The following is a 21,098-nucleotide window of genomic DNA, read 5'->3' as shown; positions in this document are numbered from 1 at the left end:
GAGTAGCTGCATCCCTGCACACAGCTCTGCATGGGCAATGACAACATGCTCTCACTGTGTGACATTTCAGGCTACTGAAGGGAGGGAAGGAAGGCAAGTCAAGCAGCTTCAGTGACTGTCACCAAAGAACTGTGGAATCCAAGACTCACAGCTGCAGGTGAAGAGGACCTCCTCAGGCCAACTGGTCTGACCCTATTTTGTTCAGAGCAGGTCTAATTACACCAAATTGCTCAGGGCCATGTCCCGCTGAGACCTGAACTTCTCCAAGGACAGAGGTTTCACTCCCTCTCTTGGCAACCTTTAGATATCCTGATGGAAATAAAGATTCCTAATGCCTAATACAAACTTCTCATGTTCTGACTTGTGTCCATCAGTTTCTGTCCTCTCGCCATGCAGCTCTTCTCAGAGCCCACCTCTATCTCCTCTGTGCCACCCAGTCACAACAGCAAGACTGTGCCTCGCAGGAAAACCCTCACCTCCCTTCTCATGTGTTTGCCTGCACATTTTTTTTCCTAGCCCACAGTGAAGAAAACGTCTTTCCTCTTGTGCTTGTAAGTAAAGCTCCGGGTTGGTTTGGCCAACAGAGAAAGCAACGTGTTTCTCCAAGCAGAGTAGAATGGGCAAACTGTGATATAAGCCTGATTTGGTTTAAAGTGGGAGAAGAGAAGCAAGAACAGCAGGTTTTAGTGATAGCCTTATCACAACGGGAAGACTTGGTGCCATAAAAAGGACCATTACCAGTGAAAGACAAAAGATGGCACTTCTGAATGAAAAGCAAGGCCAGCACGTACCCCATGCAGTACCATAAATCAAACCCAATTCTCTGGGTATTGCAAAGGATGCATGTGTAATGCCACAGGAATTCCACTGCAATGCAAAAATAGGAGTCTTCTCCCTGTAGACATTTCAGAGGGGATGTGGGAGTGGGGTTGGATGGAAGTTGTCCAAGTGCCCTCCATGGACAGCTGGAAAATACTTGAGACCCAGCCAGCTCCAAGCTAACCATTCAGCCTAATGAAGTCACAGGGGATTCTGCTTTCATGTCCCTCACCCACCACAAGGAAATTCCTCTTCCTGCTCCTGCCAAGCAGGGACGCTCCTTTTTTCCAACCCAAACCTTTGTTTGACAAATGAGGAATTCCTCAGACTTCCCAGGAACAAGCACCAGTAATATTTTTGGTGTGCTGACATGTGTCCGCAAGGTTGCAAAGGGTTAAGATAATGCACAGCAACATTTCTTCTGAAAAATCAGCTGAAACCAGAAGAGCCACAACTCAATCCATGAAGACAGGTGCTAGATCAAGTGGCATGAATATGTCTGAGGACAGACTCTCTCAACTCCCCTTTTCATCAGTGAAGAGATGTTCTTCCAGATTGCGAGCCAAAATGGACATCTTCAGTTCACCCCACCAAAGGACTCTTCCTCTGAAGAGTCTTCCAGACTCAGGCTCTGTCTGCATGCATGAATCCCCCTTACTAGAATTTGTGAATCCTCATCCCTGCTCCCAGCATGGGAATTCCCAGGTGATGCTCAACCTCGCCTCCCTTCTGGACATGTTACCAGCTGGGCACTGAGTGCAAGCCAGGATGGGTTGTCTGGTCTGCCTCCAGACTAGACTGATGGTGGTCCTCAAAACCGAGCCCAGGCAAGGAGCCCAAAGCTATTTGGGTGCACAGGGGATGAGAACATCACATACACCTCACTGTCAGTGAAAGAATAATGGGAAGGAGGAAGCAGCCACCACCAACAGCATTGTGTAGGAGACACTTTACTATTAGCACGAGGAGCTGAGCGTTACGATGTAAAAAAGGGTGACAGTCCAAAACCCCCCTGTATTGTGCCTTCAGGATCAGGGGTTTCCCTTACACAAGGGCAATTCCTGCTGCATTCAGAGGAAATCCTCGGTCTCCACGTGGGAGGTGGATTTGGCTTTGGGACTGAAGAAGCCGCTGATGCTGCAGGGTCGGAGAGCTGCACTGGCAGAGCTGCGGACAGGATCAGAAAGGGGCTGTGGTTCAAGGCTGTGACCCTTCTGTGCAGATTTACTGGGGAAAGAGACCAAGAAGGCTGCAGCCTGTTAGCACACAGCAGATGTTACATCAGAGGGGAGCGTGCAGCTTCTTGAGGTCAGATTTGGGTAAGAAAGAACAATAACGTTAGTGTCAGACTAGAAAGCTGTGCAGGGCATTTTGCCCTGAGATAGGCTGAAGAGTAAATGCTGCTAACGTTGGCATGATCCAGCTATTCCTGGAAGTGTTTGCTAACAAAATTCTTTACTAAATAATCATTGCACCAGAAAAAGCCGGTGCTATTTTAGACCTGGTTTTGGTAAGCAGTGTAAGAATTATGAAAGAGCCGATGAAAGAAAGAAAACTTGTCCTGAATTAAAGATGGATTGATTGAGATTAACTTAAATAGAGAGATAAAGACAGGTCTTGACTTAAGAATGGAAAAACAGGACTGACCAGCATACAGGCTGCATCTGGGAGGCTGGGGAGAGCAGGGGGAAACGGGAACTCCCTGAAGCCAGGCTGAAAGCAAAAAGTAAAAAAACCTTCGAGAAATAAGAGCAGCAACAGAAGGAACGAGGAGCGATCTGAGCAGGAAAGGGGGCTGAAGCTCGATGTAATTGAGATTAAAGTGCAGGAATGAAAGTGTTCATAGATAAAAAAAAACTTGCTGAGTGTCAGGTATTTGCAGTGGGAGCCTGGGAAAGTGGGCCTAGCTCCTTGGGCCACCTCCAGGTGGGGACCTGCCCGAGCTATCACCCTCCAGTGATGAGCAGGGACACCAAGCCTCTGCTCCACAGTGGCTTTTGGGACTTGCACAGCTCTCATCTCCCAAGCGTGGGAAGAGCTACCAGCCATGTGGGAGAGTGGGTGTCCCCACCACAACTCTTTCTCCCCCAATGTTTCCAAGCCCCTGGGCACCATCCTTCCACCTCAAGCCACTTCTCACCCAGGGACAACCTGCAGCAATCTCCTACAATCCCACCATGCTCACACCTCCACAGCCTCCTTTAGGGTCCATCACAACACCAGCAGCCCAAAAGAGCTTCCCTCCCAGAGCAGAGAGACAAGGATTGGAAGAAGGACATCCTCATTTCTGTAAGGTGACCTTCCTCACAGATTTCCCTCTTGCAGCCTCAGAGGTGTGTGTCACCCACACCCACACACACCTGGTATAACTCTGCTTGGAGAACCCTGTGACACCAAGAACAGATCCATAAATTCATCGTTTCTTACAGCTCCTCAGCCCTAGAGCATCATTTCATTCTGCCAAACAACCAAAGGCAACACTCACTTGAAAGTTAATACAAAATATGCCAGATGTTTCCCAAAAAGATCCCCAGAGAGGCTGGCTTTGAGCTTGTGTTAGTACTACCGATTCACCCCGTGAACCTTCCTTTTCAGCCCCTCGGGGAAGACAAGCCCATGCAAGTCCCATAAACTTCCTGGCTTATGTGACAATTCTTGTGTTGCTTAAGCATAATGGGCCATCAACTTCCCCCTGGGATAAATTTGTCCCAGCAATCTGTGTTTTAGTGCTCTACATCTTGGGGGAGTTGATAGCATTTGGGGTTTATTTTAATGGGAGTTGGTAGCAGTGATCAATTGCAGAAGCTCTATTTCCACGGAAATGGGTATTTAATAGATTTTTGAAAACGGTAGTTATTGACCCAATGGGCCTTAATGGCTTAAAAACCATCTGATTGTAGTATGTAAGAGTAAATGCATATGATTTTCAAATGCGTACTGGAATAGGTAGTAAAAACCCTTTTAAATTGCAGGGACATGGTCAATAGGGAGTTTCCATTTGCTTGTTTGGCCTTTCTATTTCTATCGGCATGAATCATGGCCATCTCTTCCTCAAAGAGACTTGCAATTTCCTCACGGGTGAGATCATCTGAAAACACGCGACCCATCCGAGACCCACAAAGGTAGGAGGACGTCTCTCATCAGGGCGGGTGGCGATGGAGAGCCAGGCTTTCAGAAGAGCTGGGCTCTCGTGCAGGGAGCAGAGGACACAGAGCACCTCATCCTCTGTGTCCCCGAGGACTGCCCATTGCTCCCAGGGAGAGCTCAAAAAACACACCTCCGAGACCCCTGGGATTAAGCTCAACCTACAAGCTCCCAGCTGATGATCCTGCACTCAAAGTCCCAGCCAGAAAACTTGGTTTATCTGGGGGTTAACATGGACCAAAACCATAAATAGGAACAAATTCCAAAGGAAGCCCAAATCCCCAAACTGAGACACAGATTTAAGGTTATTTCCCCCCAAACCTAGCAGCTCTCTGAGGTCTCCAAGGGCTCAGCACAGGCTGCTGTTACTCCCCACCTTAGGCCCATTGTCCCTCCCCTGGCTGCCCATTTTCAGGAGCCCACAGGGACATGGATATGAGATTCTTGTCTGAAACCAGCCTGGGGGCTTTGCAAAGAGGAGAACACCATCTCCTCTTCATACACAGTCTCCTCTTCATACACAGCGGGCACAAAGGATGACCAGACCATCACAGTGACTTCTGACCCCTCTCCTTCATCCCCCAAAGCACAAGCCTGGCCACCCCGAGGGCACAGACCTAGCAAGTGGGGAAGCCCCTGCACACCTATGGGGGCTACACGAGGGTTGTCTGAGAGGCTGGCCCTTGGGAAGAAGAGGGGAGGTTGGGTGAGGCCCTAAGCAACCTGACCTAGTGGGTGGCATCCCTGCCTACGGCAGAGGGTTGGAACTGGGTGATCCTTGAGGTCCCTTCCAACCCAAGCCATTCTGTGGTTATGATTCTCTGATTCTAGGGGAGCCGTCGGCACGAGGCATCATCACCTCTGAGAACAGGAGCAGAGCACTGGGCTGGGGGAGCTAACACACAGAATTTGCAAGGAGAAGAGCTCCAGACCCGACCCGGGGCAGGGAGCCCTGCAGCCCTTCTCCACACGGCTTGGCTCCAAAAACCCGCGCAAGCAGCAGCAGCAGCCCAGCTCCAGCGCCCACCAGCACGCCTCGGAGAGCCTGGCTGTCCCCAGGGCAGGATAAGCGCTCGCCTGCTCTTCCTGCTGTTGATGCTGGCGGCCGAGAGGCTGCGTTACACAGAACATGTGCGCGCGCGGGGGGAGCGCAGGAATACGCTCACAGCCCCTTGCGGTTTCACCAGGCTGAACTCAACAGTGGCAAGTTATTCTAGAGCAGGCTCCAAGCTAAACAGAACCAGGTATGGTTCACTTTCCGCCTGGATTGTTTGTTTCAAAGGAAAATAAAAAACTTCCAGGGCCAGGGCTGAGCCTTGCAGCACTCTTCCCCTGCCGCAGGCTGTGCAGATAAGCCCAGTCCCCATTCAGACCGTGGGAGGGGATCTGCTGTAAATCAGCTCCCTCTCCCTTTTTGCTCACATCAGAATAAATGAAATAGCAGCACAGGGGGATAAAGGGGTCTCTGCAAACAAGTGGGTGTCCCCTGGAGCCCAAAGCAGGGACAACACAGGAGGGTGCAAGGCTCCTGTCCTCTGCTGCACAAGGCCAGGAGACGCCAAGCAACCCAGGCAGGGGAGGACTGTGCAGACACCAGCTCAGATTTTTGCCTCGCAGCTAGTCAGGACAGAACAGCTTCATCTCCTCACATTAAATGCCTCTTTTACCCCTCTGTCTCTGTCTCCTGTCCCTCTAGGACCTGAGGGACAGGAGACAGAGCCCCAGCACTGCGCTGCACAGCCAGGGGACGTGGTGGCAGGGAGTTCTGTGCCTCAGTTTCCCCAGCTGGTATTACCCTTCCCCACAGCACAGGCAGGTGGGCCCATGCTTAAAAACACTGCAGAACACACAGCCTTTGCTGCGCAGGGCTTTCAAAGGCATTAAAGAAAGCAAGCACCTACATCCCCCGCTGCTGTTCAATGGAAGGCAAGGGCCCAGCTTTTCACCTGGTGCCTCCACCTCCTGCATCCTCCTCTGTGGGAAGTGCCTCAGATTGCTGCTGGGAAGAAGGCAGGGCTGCAGAGAGACCTGAGACGTTGCTGCATTCACCCCGAGCTTCTCACTGAAGGGCAAATATTTGTAGCCTTGACATTGGCTGGGATGGGGATCGATATGCACAAAGAGAGGAAAAGGAATCTGCTCAACCCAAACATCTCTGCGTCTTCTTTAAAAAAAATTAAAAAAAAAAAAAAAAAAAAAAAGATAGGGGAAAAAACAAGTCCTCAGCCTCCAGCTTATTTTTAGGTCCCGGCAATTGGGTGTCCCAGCCGGAGTGCGGCGCGCGCAAGCCAGCACTCTAAAAATGCCTCCCTCGCAGATATAAAAAGGACACGGGATAATTTATTGGGGAAGCTTTGCAATGTAACAATTCTACGTTAACCACAAACAAACAACACAAAAAGCCAACCCTGGGGCTGCCTCTGGTCCCCAGCACAGCCCTTGGCAGGCGACAATCACCAGCACTCAGCATCCAGAGCCCCCCAGCAGAGCCTTGGGCTGTTTTGGGGGGCTCAGGCCGTGCCTAGCCTGGGCAGTCCTGTCCCCTCTGCAGAGGGACGATCTGATTTACTAAATAATGGGGCTGGTCGGGCCAAGGAAAATTAGACTCCTGTGTCTGCAGCCCCGCTTGCCAACCCAAATGTGGATAAATCACCCCCTGATACAGAGCTGATGGGGTGCCACCGGGCCACCCCGCTTTGGTGTTTCCTGGGCTCGCAGCCACAGACACGAGCACGGCGGGGCGAGGAGGAACACCGGGGAGTGCTGAAAGACAGGACAAAGAGCAAACCCCCCCAGTCCCAGCCCCCGGACACGCTGTTCCTCACAATTGTCCTCTTGATACAGCCGTGCCCCTGGGTGGTGGGAGCTCCCAGAACAATAGCTCACATCTGGGCAGGCTGTTTTCCCCAAAAAGTGCCCAGACTGCCTGCAGCCCCAGGCAGGGACCTGCTCCCCGCTGCTCACAGGCAATTTGGGTTGTCCTCCTCCTGTCTGGCACCCTGGGGGAACCCAGCCAGTCAAAAGCAAATCCGGGAGCTTTGCCCCAGCCTCAGGCTCGGGGGAAGCTCAGGCACCCAGAAGCACGATCACAGACATGGGCTCTTGGTCACATCGTCAGCGCCTCGGCAGGCAGCCTGTCCTTGTGGTAGCAGGGGCTCTACCCAGGACAGTCCCATCTGTCTTTGCCAAGGTTTGAAATTAGAAATCAATGGGAAGAGCCCAGAGAGAGTGGGCTTTCCCACAAGGAGAGACGAAGATTTTTATGGGCTCAGTCCAAGGGCTCTCATAAAACATTAACGCTGCCACCAAGAAATCCATCAGACTCTAAAAAAAGCCCTGTTAATCAATGCTCCTCTCCTGCACCTCTGCCAGAGAGGAGAAGAAACAGGAGGCCATCCTTGCCTCACGGGCTCTCCCCGGACACCTTTAGTGTCCATCAGGCAATCAGCCAAATTTCCTGACAACGACTCAAGGGCTGTGAGCAGCTCAGAGCCGTGAGTCCTCGGGGGTGTCCACAGGAGACGTTCCCTGAGGTTAATCTGGGTCAGCTTCTGAAGGCTCTGCTTCGAAAGCAGGAGGCTCCCGAAGGACCTTAACCCAATTAAGCATCCCTCCCTTAGGGGGGAGCCCAGCTATGCCTGCATTAAGGCTCATCAGGCGCCCGGCGGATCAGACAGCTCCGTACCGCAGCTGTGGCCGTCCCAGGGGAGGCAGAGCTGAACACGGCTCTGAGGATGTGTGTGAGGAGGGAAAGGGGAGGCGTGGGGCAGGGCGAGCTCAGACACTGCCCCACACCTCTCCTTTTCCTACACGGCCTTCAGCGCCATGGCAGAGACAGAGCGGGGAGGTGCCACAGTCCCTTTTTCCCTTGTGGCCGTCCCTTTAGGGACCATCTCCTCCAGCACCCGTGCTTCTGGTGGGGCTGGCGGAGCCCGGTGGTTTTCCACCTCCTGCTGATCCTTGTGGTGGTTCTGCTGGGTTCCGGGGTGCTGAGACAGGGCCCGGCAGCTCTGCCCTTACGTGGGCCGCCCTCTGGTTTTCCTTTTCACGCTCCCTGTGTCACACACCAGACTCATTGACTAGCTGCCCGAGGGGGACCCTCGCTGAGTGTTAATTGCTGCTAATGAGCTGTTGCTGCTTTCCTTCCAAGAATGCCAATTACCGTGGCGCTCAGGCGCTGCAAGGCGATGCGTGTCTGCAGCGAATCAGCGCGGATGTTACCCCGGCCCCTGGCACCACACTGCCACCAGCTCCTGGAAAATGCTTTAAACCCTGGTGAGACTGGGCAAAGGATGACAGCCGACAGCCCTCCTGTCATTGCCCGTCCCCTCCCGCTTCCCGTGGTGAGTCAGGGTGGCTGGGATGTGCTTGATGTGCTGTCTTCAGGGCTGGCTCTGCGTGGAGCCAGCCGCCAGCACCCAGCCCCTGGCTGAGCCGTGCTGGGGGTGCCGTGGGGGTGCTGTGGGACTGGCACGGTGTCGTGGCACAGCGCTGGTCAGTGTCGTTCCTTCCCCGCAGCCCTGCCACCCCTCCTTCAGACCCCCTCTCCATCCTGTGTGCAGCACAGCCAAGGAGGGGAAGCACACAGATCTCCACCAGCTACAGAGCACGGCTCCCTCCACAAACATCATTTGTCCTTCTCCAAGCTGCAGCCCCAGGGAAGTGAGGACGTTAAAGGCATTTACAAGTGCTTAAAGTCACGCGAGCCAAGGCACCGAGACCCTTCACCAAAACTGCATCTGTCCACAGCCCTGGCAAGAAATGGCCTGGTGCCTCACTCCAGCTTTCTCCTTTGGATGATTTTTGGCAGTACTGAGAAGCATTCACACCCAAAACGCTGCCTCGAAGTGAAATACGACGGGGATGATTCACTGCACGAAATGTCCTGGGGCTTTGTTGTGCCACCTTGCTCTGACAGGAGGTGTCAGCAGCTGGAGCGTGGCCGGGGGCATCCTGCTGCCTGCCCCCGCTCACCTCCCAGCACCCGGCTCCTCCAGGGCTGCCCTTCCTCGGTCGGTTTGCTTTTATTTCGCGCTATTTCCCTCGTTTTGGCTTCCATCCTGAAAGTCCTCCTGCAGGCTCCTCAGCTGCCCCACTCCTCATAAATCTTTGTTTGGCCAAATTGTGGCCAAAGCCAAACGTACTGGCTCAGCGGGAGCTTTCCCCAAGCAAAACGCCTTGAGCTTGTGTATTTGGGGGTTTGCCCACCGGCAACTGAACGGCATTGACCCAGCCGTGCAGGCAGCTCTGGATCACCTCACCATTTCCCAGACCCACGCTACCAATTTCCCAATGTTTTTCCCAGAAAAACAACGGGGTGCAACTGCTCCATATGCCTACCACAGCTGCTGGGGTGCCCGAGGCAAGGGCTGTGCCAGCGCTCCCCGAGGGCAGGGAACGGCAGCCAGGGGGAGCTCGGCAGCAGCAGGGTTCAATTCGTGCCCCCACGTTTCCCAAATGCAGGGCACTCTGGATTTCTCCTTCGGAGCTTAGCCTACAATCAATCTTGTCTTATATGCAGACCAACGAGGTCTGCGGAAAGAAAAATTGCAAAAGATTTGTTATTTCCCTAGTGTTCCCATTTTCCCATTCCTTTCCCACAGAAGCAAGGTTTTTGTTTTGTTTTGCTTTGTGTGTGTGTTGTTTTTTGTTGTGTTTTCTTTTTTTTTTCTCTTTCCCAACTTTCAGGGGAAAATCCTGACAAATGGAAGCCCTGATTCATACCAGCAAAAATTTGGCCTTTTTTATTTTAAGGTGGAGCCCTTCTTGTCTGAGGATGAAAACATTCCTCTCGCAGCGCACACAGGGCAAGGACCAAGCCTTGGCCATGCTCCTATGGAGAAGCAAAGTCCCGCCTGGTGGCCAAGTGGCCATGGGTGGCCACCACACGTGGAGAGCAGTGGGGCAGGCAGGAGGGCCGCTCGTCCCCCAGTGCTTAGGAAAGAGCTCGCTCACCACGGTGGGAAGCAGGAGGACGGGCAGAGACAGGGTGGTGATGGTGGCTGCCACCAAAGAGACTTCCAGGGGTGGGGAAACATCTGCTGGGGGTACTTGGGCAGAGGCATCGTGTGTGGCTCCATGGCTGGAGGGAAGCACTGGGAGAAAGGCTCCTCGTCCTCCCCCGGAGTGTGAGAAAAGCTTGAGAAGGAGGGAAGGGCCCCAGAGCCACTGCCCAGCCCTCAGGCACCTGCTTCCCTCTGCCCTGCGGTCCCCACCTGGGAGCTGGCAGAGATCAGAGGCTGGCTTGGGAAGAAAAAATTTATGGCCACAGCCTACCTACTCGCACAGCTTAGAGAGTAAAAGTGATGGAGAGAGGAGACCAAAGGAGCTACGCCTCCCTAAACCCTCCCTTGAATATGTGCTCCCTGGGGGCAGTGCTGCCCTCGGTGGGGATGGCAGGGGGGGAGCCCCACGGCCACGGGGAACACGCAGCTCTCTCTGACACTGAGACAGAAATGACTTAAAAAAAAAAAAAAGGAAAGCCATGTCTTTTTTTTTTTTTTTTTTTTTCCCCTGTCTCTGGCCAGAGAGCACATCTGGCAGCGCCACGAGTGCTGGAAGCCATCAGCGCCGGCACTTCAGAGGCTCCGGCAGCCTGCGCCGGGGGAGGAGGGCGGTGCACAGAGCGCACCGAGGGCAGCCCCCCCGGCACGGGGGGCATCCAGGGGCACTGCACCACACACAGATGCCCCATGGGCACCTCGCACCCGCACACACACCGGCGGCCAGACCCCACGCCACAAAGCTGCTGCGTCTGGCACAAGCACCGACCACGCACGGGGCGGCTCCGGTGGCGCCGCAGCCCCCAAACCCCCCACACCTACCGCTGGGGTGAGTCGGGGTCGAAGCAGGTCCTGCCCACGTCGGCGGCGTGCGGGTCGCAGCAGTCACCGTCGTCGAAGTCGTCCAGCATGTTGTTGCACTCCATGTGGCAGACGCCGTCGCGACGCTTCCAGGAGAAGCAGCGGCCGGGCCGGCGGCAGTCCCCGCCGTCGTAGCCGGTCAGGGGGTGCTCGCACTCGGGGTCGCAGCGCTCGTTGCCCACCTTGCTGGGCTCGCAGCCCAGCAGCACGGCGCGGCGGCGCAGGGAGGAGTTGCGCACCTCTAGCAGGCTGAGCTGCCAGGAGATGTTGTAGGGGCGGAAAGCGTCGCTCAGCGCCCGGTGCTGCCGCCAGACCTGCTCACGGCTCACCGTCGGCCGCCCACCGCCGTCCTCGGCCAGGCTCACCACGCGGTACCGCACCGCCTTGGCCCCCCGCAGCGGCCAGTGCTGGTTGTAGTGGGAGACCAGCTCCACGTTGTCACACGCTGTCTGCCCGCAGGCCGGGGGACCCAGCGGGCGAAGGATGGGGGGCGCGGGGGGCAGCAGCGCCTGGCGCCGGGGGAAGGAGCCCTCGCGGAAAGGCGCCCAGCGCTGCTCCGGGGCGTCCAAGCCGGCGGCCAGCACCGGTGCCACCCCCAAAGCTGCCTCCTCCAGGAAGGGCCGCTGGAGCTGGGGCTGGGGCAGGGCTCCCTGCCACAGGGCCAGCCCGGCCAGGTGTCCCCGAAAAGCATGGGCGTCCCCCCAGGCGTCCCCTCCCAGCAGCAGGGTGCGGCAGGAGGCCATGAAAGTGCTGTGCAGGGGTCCCCGCTGCCCACCAGCGCGGCCCACCCGCGCCCCATCCACGTATAGGGACATCCAGTGCCCGTCGTAGCTGGCGGCCAGGTGGGTCCAGGTGTCCGGGCGGTAGCGGTGGGACCCGGTCACCTCGGTGGCGGCGGTCGCCCGGTCAGTGCGGAGGGAGAAGAAGAAGCGGGCGTCCTTCTTGCCGCCCAGCCGCAGGGCGCGGATGCCCAGAGCCCAGCCCTTATCGCTGGCCGTGTGCGAGCAGTTGTCGAAGACGCCTGCAGAGGGGATGGGGATGGAGAGAAAGGAGAGGCGGTGAGGGCTGGAGCTCCACGAGCATCCTCGTGGCATCCCAGGGTCTCCTGCACCCGCTGGGATGCTCTGCTGAGGAGCTGTCAGAGCAGCTGAGCACCAGCAGCAGCAAGGATGCAAAATCTGCACCACCGGGCTTCTGCTTGGGGGAGAAAGGGTGAGGGGAGGTTTTGGACGTGTTGGGAAAGATGCAGAAAAACGCAGGTGGCCAGAGGCTGGGTAACAGGTGCTGGTCACCGCTTGGGTGAGCCAGGAGGGGGCTGCAGCCAGACAGGCCGGATGGAGAGGGGAGGAAGAGCGCAGCCAGGAGGGGAGGAGAGGCCAAAGAGTGTGGAAGGAGAGCGCATCTCACTGTGCACCCAAGCGCATCGCCAACCCGAACTTTGGGCTGTGCATGACCCAGCAAGGAGCAATGGACCCACTGCTTGAACAAAGTGGTTCTGGGCTCCTCCATCTCCGAGGCAGCTCAGTGTCCCGTCACCCAGACTCACTCCCTGTCTCCCTCCATCCTCTTGGGTTAATGGCTGTGGCACTGCCATGGGTGCCTGGAAGCACCTGAGGCCACCACGGCTCCAGCAGCCATCGCCTGGTGGCTGCCACCACAGCTGGGACATCTGTGGAGTCGTCACCTGGGGCTGGTGAGCTCAGCATTGCTTCCGAGCCCCACCAGTGGCACCTTGGCATGGGGGCAGGGCTGGCCCCATTTCCCAGAGTGTTTTGACACTCTGTCTGTTGACAGGTCGGGTTTTTCAGAAGGCAAGAGCCAAGCACTTGAAGATGCCTTTCTCAGGCATGAAGCTGGGCTGCTTTGCTTTGAAAAAAAATCTTGGCCCCATCCTGAATCTCCCTCCAGCCAGCAGCGATGGGCTGGAATTTGAACCATCTTGAAAATCCTGCAAGCAGGCAGAGCTCGAGCCCCCCGAGCCCTGTACCTCAGCATCCCACCCCAGAGCAAGGCTTCGGGATAAGCCCATCAGCACCATCCCCTCCACCCCACCGAGCTCCCACCCCGACAAACCTCCCCAGGACGAGACAGAGCAAAGCCAAAAAGCAGAAGGCAGGAGAAGGAGCCTGGCAGCCGTGGGAAGGCGAAGCCGAGCGTGCTCGTGGACAGAGGGCTGGCTGGAAGGTGTTTGGACCTGGATCTCGTCTGGAGGATGGGGAAGGGGGAGCGGAACCTGGCCTGTGACGTTCATCAGTGATTAGAGCGATAACGCCGGGTTTTAAAACAAGGGCTGCTGGCAGCAGTGCAAAAAAGTGAAGAGAAGCAGCGCTGCTTGAGCACTGATACATGAAGAAACTGGCTGCAAAAACGCCCCCCAAAGCATCAGGGTATAAGGCTGGAGAAGCTGAGACAGCCAAGAAATAATAAACCCCATTGGTTCTGCTGCAGCTTGCGATTGCAGAAAAGTTGTCAGGAAAAATGTTTGATGGAGAAGTGACCAAAAAAGTGAGGTGCCCCACGTTGTAAGGAGCATGCTCGCACACAGCACCTTCTCCATCGGGCCAGGTGCTCTGCTGCCCGCTTGGTACACCCAGGTCCCCAAGTGTCACCTCCTGGTCGCCCCTGGGGACCAAGCAGCAACGGAGCTGCAGCCCCAGGAAGACACCTGGGCACAAGTCTGGGGATGCTTCTGGTGAGGGATCTTCCGACCCAACAAGACCGCCTCTGATCTGAGCAACACCAAATCCCAGCCCGCTGCGAGGTGGGAAAGCTTGGAGATGCTCAGCTCTGCCCCGCTCTCCTCCCACCTTCCCTTACATGTGCACAGGGGATTGGGAGCATCTCCAGCTCCTCCACGGCTGCAGGTGGCCCCAGGGCTGCAGGTGGCCCCAGGGCTCGGTCCCTGCAGGGCACGAGCCCTGGGCCAGCAGCTCTCTGTGTCACCTGCCTGCACCAAAGACGTCCCCGCCGCCCTGTCCCCCTCCCGGGCTGCCGGCCCCGCGTTCCCAGCTGCAGGGCGAGGGTGGGAAGCGGTGGGTGACTCAGAGAGCCGGAGGCTGACTCAAGCCTCCGGAGCTTGAGCGCGGAGCGGGAGATATTGGCTGCCCGAGCGGGTGCCAGTGGTCGCTGTGTAACAACTGGCCCACCCCCGGCAAGGAAAAAGAAAGAAAGAAAAAAAAAAAAAAGCCTCGATAAAAAGAAAAGAAAGGAAACTAGCGGGGAAAAGTTAAGCCTAACACCTGCGGGGCCGAGCTCCAGGTGCAAACAGCTGTGCTGCGGGTGCGGTGAGGCTGGGGGACGGGGATGCAGCGAAAGGGGAGAGAAATTTAAGCAACGCGCCCGGGGGAGGGTGGCAATTGGGAAGGGAGTGAGGGTAACGGGAGGGTTTCTCTCCACCCAGCCCTCCGATCCGGCTCGGCACGGGGCCGCAGCAGCCCCCCGGCTCTCCCGAGGGGCCGCCGTGTGCCGGAGCCCTCTGCCCGCAGCTCCCCATCCCCTGCCCGCTGGCTCTGCTGGGGATGCTGCGGGCTCGCTCCCAGCGCCAAGCGCCCCCCAAAGCCGAAGAAGGGAGCCCCGGGGGGGGACCCAGAGCCCGCAGCCTGCCGGGGGGGCACCGGGGAGCCCGGCCGGGAATGGGGCCGGGGCCGGGGCCGTGCGTGCGGCGCGGCTGCCACCGTGCGGCCGCAGGGTCCCGGGGCTCCGCCGGCGGGGAGGAGGAGGAGGAGGAGGAGAAGGAGGAGAGGGGAGGTGGAGGAAGGAGCGGGGGGGCTCCGTGCCTCAGCCCCGGGGCGCGCAGGGGCCGAGCCCCGCAGCCCGGGCGCCGGTTTGGGGTCCCGCGACGGCGGGGGGCTTGGGACGGGGAGGGGACACTTTGGGGTCGGGGGAGCGGGGCGGGGACGTCACCTGCCGCAGGTGAGCAGCGCCCGGCGCTCGGCGGTGTCCCCGTGTCCGGGCAGCCCCCCCCCTGCCCCCGGCCGCGTCCCTCCTCCCGTCTCGGGCCGGCCGAGCCCCCGGCGCCCCCGGACGCGCCCCGCCGTGCCCCCGTCGGGCCGGGCGTTACCTGCGATGACGGCCGGGTTGCTCTGTCCTCCCTCCGCCTTCACCCACAGCTCCAGGGTGAAACGCTCCCGCGGCACCTCGGGCAGCGCCTCCGGCCTCGCCGCCAGCGTCTCCCGGCCTCCGGAGAAGTACAGGGCGGGCAGCGGCCGGGCCCGGGGGGGGCTCGGCACCTGCGGCGCCCGGCCCCGCGGCCTCCCCTCCGCCTCGCCCCGCTCCTCCTCGCCTCCACCCCCGGCTCCCCGCGGCCTCCGACCCCGCGGCCTCCCGGGGGCGGCGGCGCCGAGCACCCCCTGGGCGGCCCGGCCCGGGTACAGCCCGTAGGGGTGGTGCGGGGGGGAGGCCCGGCGGCTCGGAGCCTCCAAGCCGCAAAGCTCCGGGGGGCCGGGGAGGGGGGGCCGGGGCACCCCGCGGGCCAGGCTCAGCGCCGCCAGCAGCAGCAGCGCGGCCGGGGGAGCCCCGAGGCTCGGCATGGCCCCGGGGGACGGAGAGGGGCGCCGGGGGAGGCGGGGGGGGGGACGGGGACGGGACCGGGGGTGGAGACCCCGGGGTTTTGGGGAGGGGGGGACGGTGGGGGGCGCTCAGGGGGGCGGCGGGCGGCAGCCGGGGCAGCGCCGGGGCATCCTCCCCGGGTCCCCGCCGCTGCCGCTGCCCCCAACTTTTCCCCGGCGCCGCTCTCCTCTGTCCGCTCCTGCGGGCCCGGGAGGAGGAGGAGGAGGAGGAGAAGAAGGAGGAGGAGGAGGAGGGGGAGGGCGAGGGCACCGCCGCGGGGACCCCCTGTGCCTGCGGCGGGGCCGGGGCTCCCGCTCTCGCCGCGCCGCCGCTGCCCGCCGGCACCGGGAGGGATGCGCCGGGCGCCCTTATCTAGAAAGCCCCGAGGCGCTCCGCTCCCCCCGCCGGGGAGGGGTTGGAGGGGGGGGCTGCCTTATTTAAAGATGATTATGTCCAATCTAATAAACCCCGAGCGACGCATCGCCCTCCCCTCCCTCCCTCCGCCCTCCCGGCCGCTGCACCCCGCCGGGACCTGCTCCCCGGCTCGGCACGGCCCGGGGACGGGGACGGGGACGGGGACGGGGACGGGATGCGGAGCGGGGCCGGAGCCGCAGCAGGAGCAGGGGCAGCACCTGCGGACACAGCCCCGGCTGCCCCCGCCGCTCCCACGCTCCCCGCAGCCTTCCCCGTCCTCGCCTCTTCCTCCGCTCACCGCTCTCCAGCCTGGCAGTCCGGCGCGGGGCTCCTCCGCTTTTCTTTCTCTTTATTTATTAGGACCATTATTATTATTATTTCCTTCCCAAGTTGAACGGAGCCCGCGCTGCGCTCCGGTTCTGGCTCCGGCCGTGCCGTCGCCTCCATCCCGCTCCTAACCTGGGGGTGGGCGAGAGGAGGGGGCGCCCCCAGCCCCCCCCGAGGGCTGAGCCGGGGGGCTCCGTGCGGGAAATCCGCCCGGAGAGAGCCGCGGGGTGCCCCCGGCCGGCCTGCCCTTCTTTTTTTCCCTCCTTCTTGTTTTTTGGTGGGTTTTGTTTTTTTCTTTCTTTCCGTCTCCCTTCCCGAACAATGATCCCATCTGTTGGCCACGTGCAGCAAGGTGGGCTGGAGGCGCCTCGGCCAGGCGAGAGGGACAGAGCAAAGCCCCCCAGACCCACCTTGCGCGGCCCCCACCCGGCCGGGGGGCACCCACCCCACAAAGGGTGCCCCGAGCCCACGGGTGGGCACAGCAGCTCCCAGAGCTCCCCCCCAGAAACCCTCGTGCAAGCTCGGCAAGGCAGGTACACTCGGCAAGGCTTTTCTTTTTCTTCTTCTTATTTTATTTTTCTTTTTTTTTATTTCTCTCCAAAACACTATCTGTGGCGGTCAGTCCGAAGCAGGGTTGCCAGCGAGAGCTGGGAGGCCCCTTCCAGGGTACCGGCTTTCGAAGCAGCGAGGCAGGAGGGAAGGGATTTAAGAGCAAGCGGCAGGAGCTGGCCGCAGGGGGCTTGTTTTCTTCCCGAAGAGCTGGTGGGGGGGGCACAAAAAATAGTAGGGCTGGGAAAACCGGAGGGCCAAGAGGGGTGGCACGGAGAATTGCCAAGCCCCTGGGAAGTGGGGAGGGAGGTGCGAGCACGGGGAGAGGTAAGGGCATGGGGAGGATATGTGTGGAGGGAAGAGGACACGTGTGGGGCACGCGAGGACATCAGAGCTGGAGCAGGAGTCCCAGGAGATCCCCAGGAGGGGAGGGAAGGAGCTGCCTGTCCTGGGGCGCGAGCGGGGTCCAGCACCCAGGGATGTGGGGAGGTTTGGGGCTCCCCAGGCAGTGCGGGGGCACTGGGCGAGATAACCCAGAGCTTGGCACGGCTGGGGCGGCCCCGACGGCGTGTTGTCCTGGGGCAAACGCCAGCAGGCATTGCTTACAGTGCGTACTCGTTCAGGAATGAGCCGAGCTCCCGATAGCCCCGTCTACCAGGGCCTGATAATGACAGATCCCGCGGGATGGCCCATTTTGAATGGCGGTGACCTGATGTTAAGCAGTTGTTTGTCATCTCACCACGCACCCCGCTGCGCTACCCGGCCACCAGACCAGGAGCCTGCACCCCAAGGAGCCAGGAGAGCCCCAGATGTGTGTGCCCACTCCCAAGGGATGGCCTGCTTGGGGTGGGTGCAGCACTGCAGAAACAAAACCTGAAATGCAGAAACGTACCCGTGCAGGCTCTGCAGGAGGACAAGGTGGGCAGGAGCATCGGGGCAAAAGCTCTGGGTGAAATCTTCCCAGGGTGGCGCGGGTACGGAGCAGAGCCACCCCTGTTTCTCTTTGCCACCGTGAGCTGCTGCTGAGCCTCGTTGCCCCGCTGCTTGCAGGTGGCAGAAGATGCTCCAGCCCCCAGCCTCCACCTGCCCCAGCCCGGCGGTGCCATGGAGCGATGCAGCCCCGTGGGCTCCCTCGGGGACATCCGAGGGGAGGACATCTGCCGATGGTCCCAGCTGGTGCCAGCCCTGCATGCAGCACTGGGAGGGAGATGCTTGCACTGGGAAGCCCGGTGCAGGAGGGGAGGGAGGAGAAGAGGCTGCAGGTCCCTGCTGGGTGCCCCCCGCTCCCTCAGGGCCCCGGGTGCCCCCCGAGGTGGCACAGCTGGGGCAGGGGCAGGGCTGTGCCTGACCTGACGCTGCCCGTGCCGGGGGGAGGCGAGCAGCAGTGTTTCAGCAGGAGCCGGGGCCGAGCCCTGCCTTTCCCCACGCCTGTCAAGAGCCATCAGCGAAAGCCTTCCTCACCCTCTGCTCCTCTGTAGGAAACCACCGGAGAGCCCGATGTAGGAATAAAGACACGGGGAAAATCTGGCTTTTTGTTCACCGCAGGGCAGCCAGACCTTGCGGGCTGAGGCAGCAAGCCTGAGCAATCAAAGCGTCTGGGGGCACAGCCCGGCCTCCCCCCAGCTGCCACATCTTTTCCCAAGCAGATTAGGAGACCGTTCAGACGGCCGGGACCCCTGAGGTCAGGCTCTGGCCTCATACGCTGGAGGTTTGCTTGGGAACTCGCTGGGTTCCTGCCTCGGGCTGCTCTGCAGAGAAGCTCCCGTACATGGTCGGTGCTGGTGCCAACAGCACCAAAAATCCGGCTGTGAACCCCCCTGAGCCCCCTCTCCTGTGTGCCTCGTGGCCGAGCTCACACCTCTCGTAACGGGGCTGGGGTAATGCTGCACGTCTCTGCCAGAGCCCTCCCGCGGGCTCGCTGGGTGGGATTCTCCAAGGTCTGATAGGAAGGCTGAGCTCCCGCAGCCCTCTCCGTGCCACTCACTCCCATGTGACAATATTTTCTCCAAGCTGGATTTGTCTAAAACCAGCTCAAGCATTTGAAAAGCGATGTACATGACCTCAGCTCCTTTGGACACAGAGCTGCAGAACGAGCTTTAAATAACAGCGAGGAGTAGCCCAGCAGGATCTGACTGCTCCCTCATCCCCGGGTCTGCAGCAGGGGCGCTGGGAGCCCCGGGTGAAACCAGTGAGCCTCGACGAGCCCCCAGTACAAACCATTTGCTCCCAGCCAGGAGGTGAGGATGCTGCAGACGTTGACATCTCTGTGGGGAATGTCTGCGCCCCGGCATTTTGCACATCACCAAGAACTTGCGGGTGCTAAATTAAGACCGTCAAGAGAACAGAGCACGACCTTTGCCAGATGGGGTGTCTCAGATATTGAAAATTATTCCAGCAGCTCCCACAGGGCAGGGACATAGCCGCCTTTACACCACGCAGCTCCTCCAGCGTGCATGAAGAAGCGAGGCTGGGGCTGTCCCGCGGCTCTGCGGGCCGCTGTCTGTCGGGAGTTTCAGCCCCATTAAGTCAGGGGTGTATGAGTTTATTTCTGTGTCCCTGGCATCTGCTTAAGGGAAGAGATGGAAGAGGCAGGATGCTGTGGTCCCGGTGCCAGCAGCAGAGGCATGCTCCTGGAGGACACCAGCTCACGGCCACCTGCAGGAGGAGCATCTTGATACAGACGGCACGGAGCAGAGCTTGCTTCCAAAATCCCTCCCCGCAGAGCCCCGGGCTGCTGGCAGGAGCTCCAGGAGAGCACCAAGCTCACAGCAGGCAGGTCCCAGTGGGACAGGGACATGTCCTTGCTGCATCTCCAACCTCTCCGTGCCTGCACCAACATCTGCTCGCTGGTGCCCCTCGGATGTGCTGCCTGCACAATAGCATCTCTGCATATTTTTGGTTGGGGTGGCGGTCCCCGCGTGTCAGAGCAATCCCTTGTGCAAACAAGCCTCGCTGTCTCAGGACAGCTTTTGCTCTGCCCCCTGCATTTCTCTATGCATTTTTATCTGGCACTCGGAGGTGCATCCTGACTGCTGCTCCAAAACACGCTGCCATCCTGGCTTCTTCTGGCCGAGTGCATCACAGCAAGGAAACGCCGTGCCGTGCCGTGGTTTCTCTGTTGGCTGGCGAAGCCCACAAAAACCCTTGAGTCTCCTCTAACCTTCCAAGGTCGGGGTTTTCCCTTTTTCTCCCCTCAATTTCTTTTTTTGCGGCTTCTTCTGGAGCTGCACAGATGGTCCCTGGGGTGCTGGGGGTTACTCGGAGGTGGGTGCCCACCCCGCAGGGTTGTTCCCGTTCAAGAGGGAGGCTGTCTGCTGGCAGGTCCTTCCCAGGTGGCCTCTGTGAAGCTGGGGACCCTGAGCCAAGCTGGGGGAGCTCCAAGGATTCGATGGGCCTTGGAGCATCGCCCAGCACAACCCCATCACCCAGCGACCACCTTGCTGTGTGCACCCATTCCTCTGCTGGGGAACGTGGCGCTTTGTGGAGGACAAGTGGCAAAGCTCACACCTCGCCTTGCACCTTGGCACCTCCACCTTTGTGCGCAGGGGCAGGACAGGCAGAGCGGGGGGCGAGCTCATTGTGCACCCTCCATACCCATCAGTAACACAGGCCTGGAGGCTCCAGCTTCAGATCCATGCAGAAAAAGGGCAAATGTGGGCAACGTGCCTGTGGGGTTCACTTTTTGTGCATGGCAAGCTGCCCCAGCATGGCTCGGGGGGAGGCTGTTCTGGAGGCATCTCCAGAGGTATCCATCCCCTGCAGCCAGCAGCTGCGGTGGCAGAAGCTCATCGCCAGCCACCCGACCATGTGCTCGTGTCCCCTCCTGCCCCCCAGGCTCAGGTGTGGCCCCGTTGGCTCCCATTCATCCCCCTGAGCTTTGGCAGGGCCACCCCAGCCAGGCCCCCCGAGGAGGACAGAGGACGGACAGTGATGCTCCCGGGCGCGTGGCGGCTCTGTGGGGACCACGGCACCCAAACCCCGGTGAGGACGCTGTGGTTCTTGGTCTCCCCCCAGTGACCAGACCACAAATAACAAAGCAGCAGGTCTTACCCGTGCGCTGGAGTTTTCCAGCCCGAGGAGCAGAGCTCCCAGAACAGGCGTATTGTTACCAGGTAATTATACTAATAATTATTTCCCCGAATCCTCCCAGAGAGAGAAGCCCTCTCGCCGGCACGCCGGCTTGCTTTTGCATTTTAGGAAACAAGAACCGATTTCCCCACATGCACGAGCCCTCTAAATGTATATTTTTGTTCGTCAGGGAGCACCGACACCACGGAGGCAAATGGCCTGTCAACAGATTTACGGCAGGAAGTAAGTCACTGCCTCCGAGCCTGCGCTTTTAATGTAATTAAAGTCCTCTGTTTGGAATTCGGTGCTAATTAATATTCATGCTCTGTTCCCCATCTGCCATTCCCGCATTGCTGGTTCCTCCTG

The 21,098-nt window shown here is 59.3% G+C and overlaps 1 protein-coding gene across 1 annotated transcript in view; it reads right to left on the bottom strand.

Annotated features, from left to right (window-relative positions):
- PAPPA2 (pappalysin 2) overlaps window positions 1-16,215 on the bottom strand; it is a 74,366-nt gene extending 58,151 nt beyond the window's left edge. The window contains exons 1-2 of the mRNA XM_068690598.1: window positions 14,887-16,215; window positions 10,788-11,847 (exon numbers count right to left, since the gene is read on the bottom strand). Of these exons, the coding sequence (XP_068546699.1) occupies window positions 10,788-11,847; window positions 14,887-15,355 (1,529 nt within the window). The 5' untranslated portion in view covers window positions 15,356-16,215. The remainder of the gene's footprint in view (window positions 1-10,787; window positions 11,848-14,886) is intronic.
- Between the last annotated feature and the right edge of the window lie 4,883 nt (window positions 16,216-21,098).

This window comes from Anas acuta, chromosome 8 (assembly GCF_963932015.1).
Source record: "Anas acuta chromosome 8, bAnaAcu1.1, whole genome shotgun sequence".
Lineage (NCBI taxonomy): Eukaryota > Metazoa > Chordata > Aves > Anseriformes > Anatidae > Anas > Anas acuta.
This window is presented reverse-complemented; position numbering and strand designations above follow the sequence as displayed.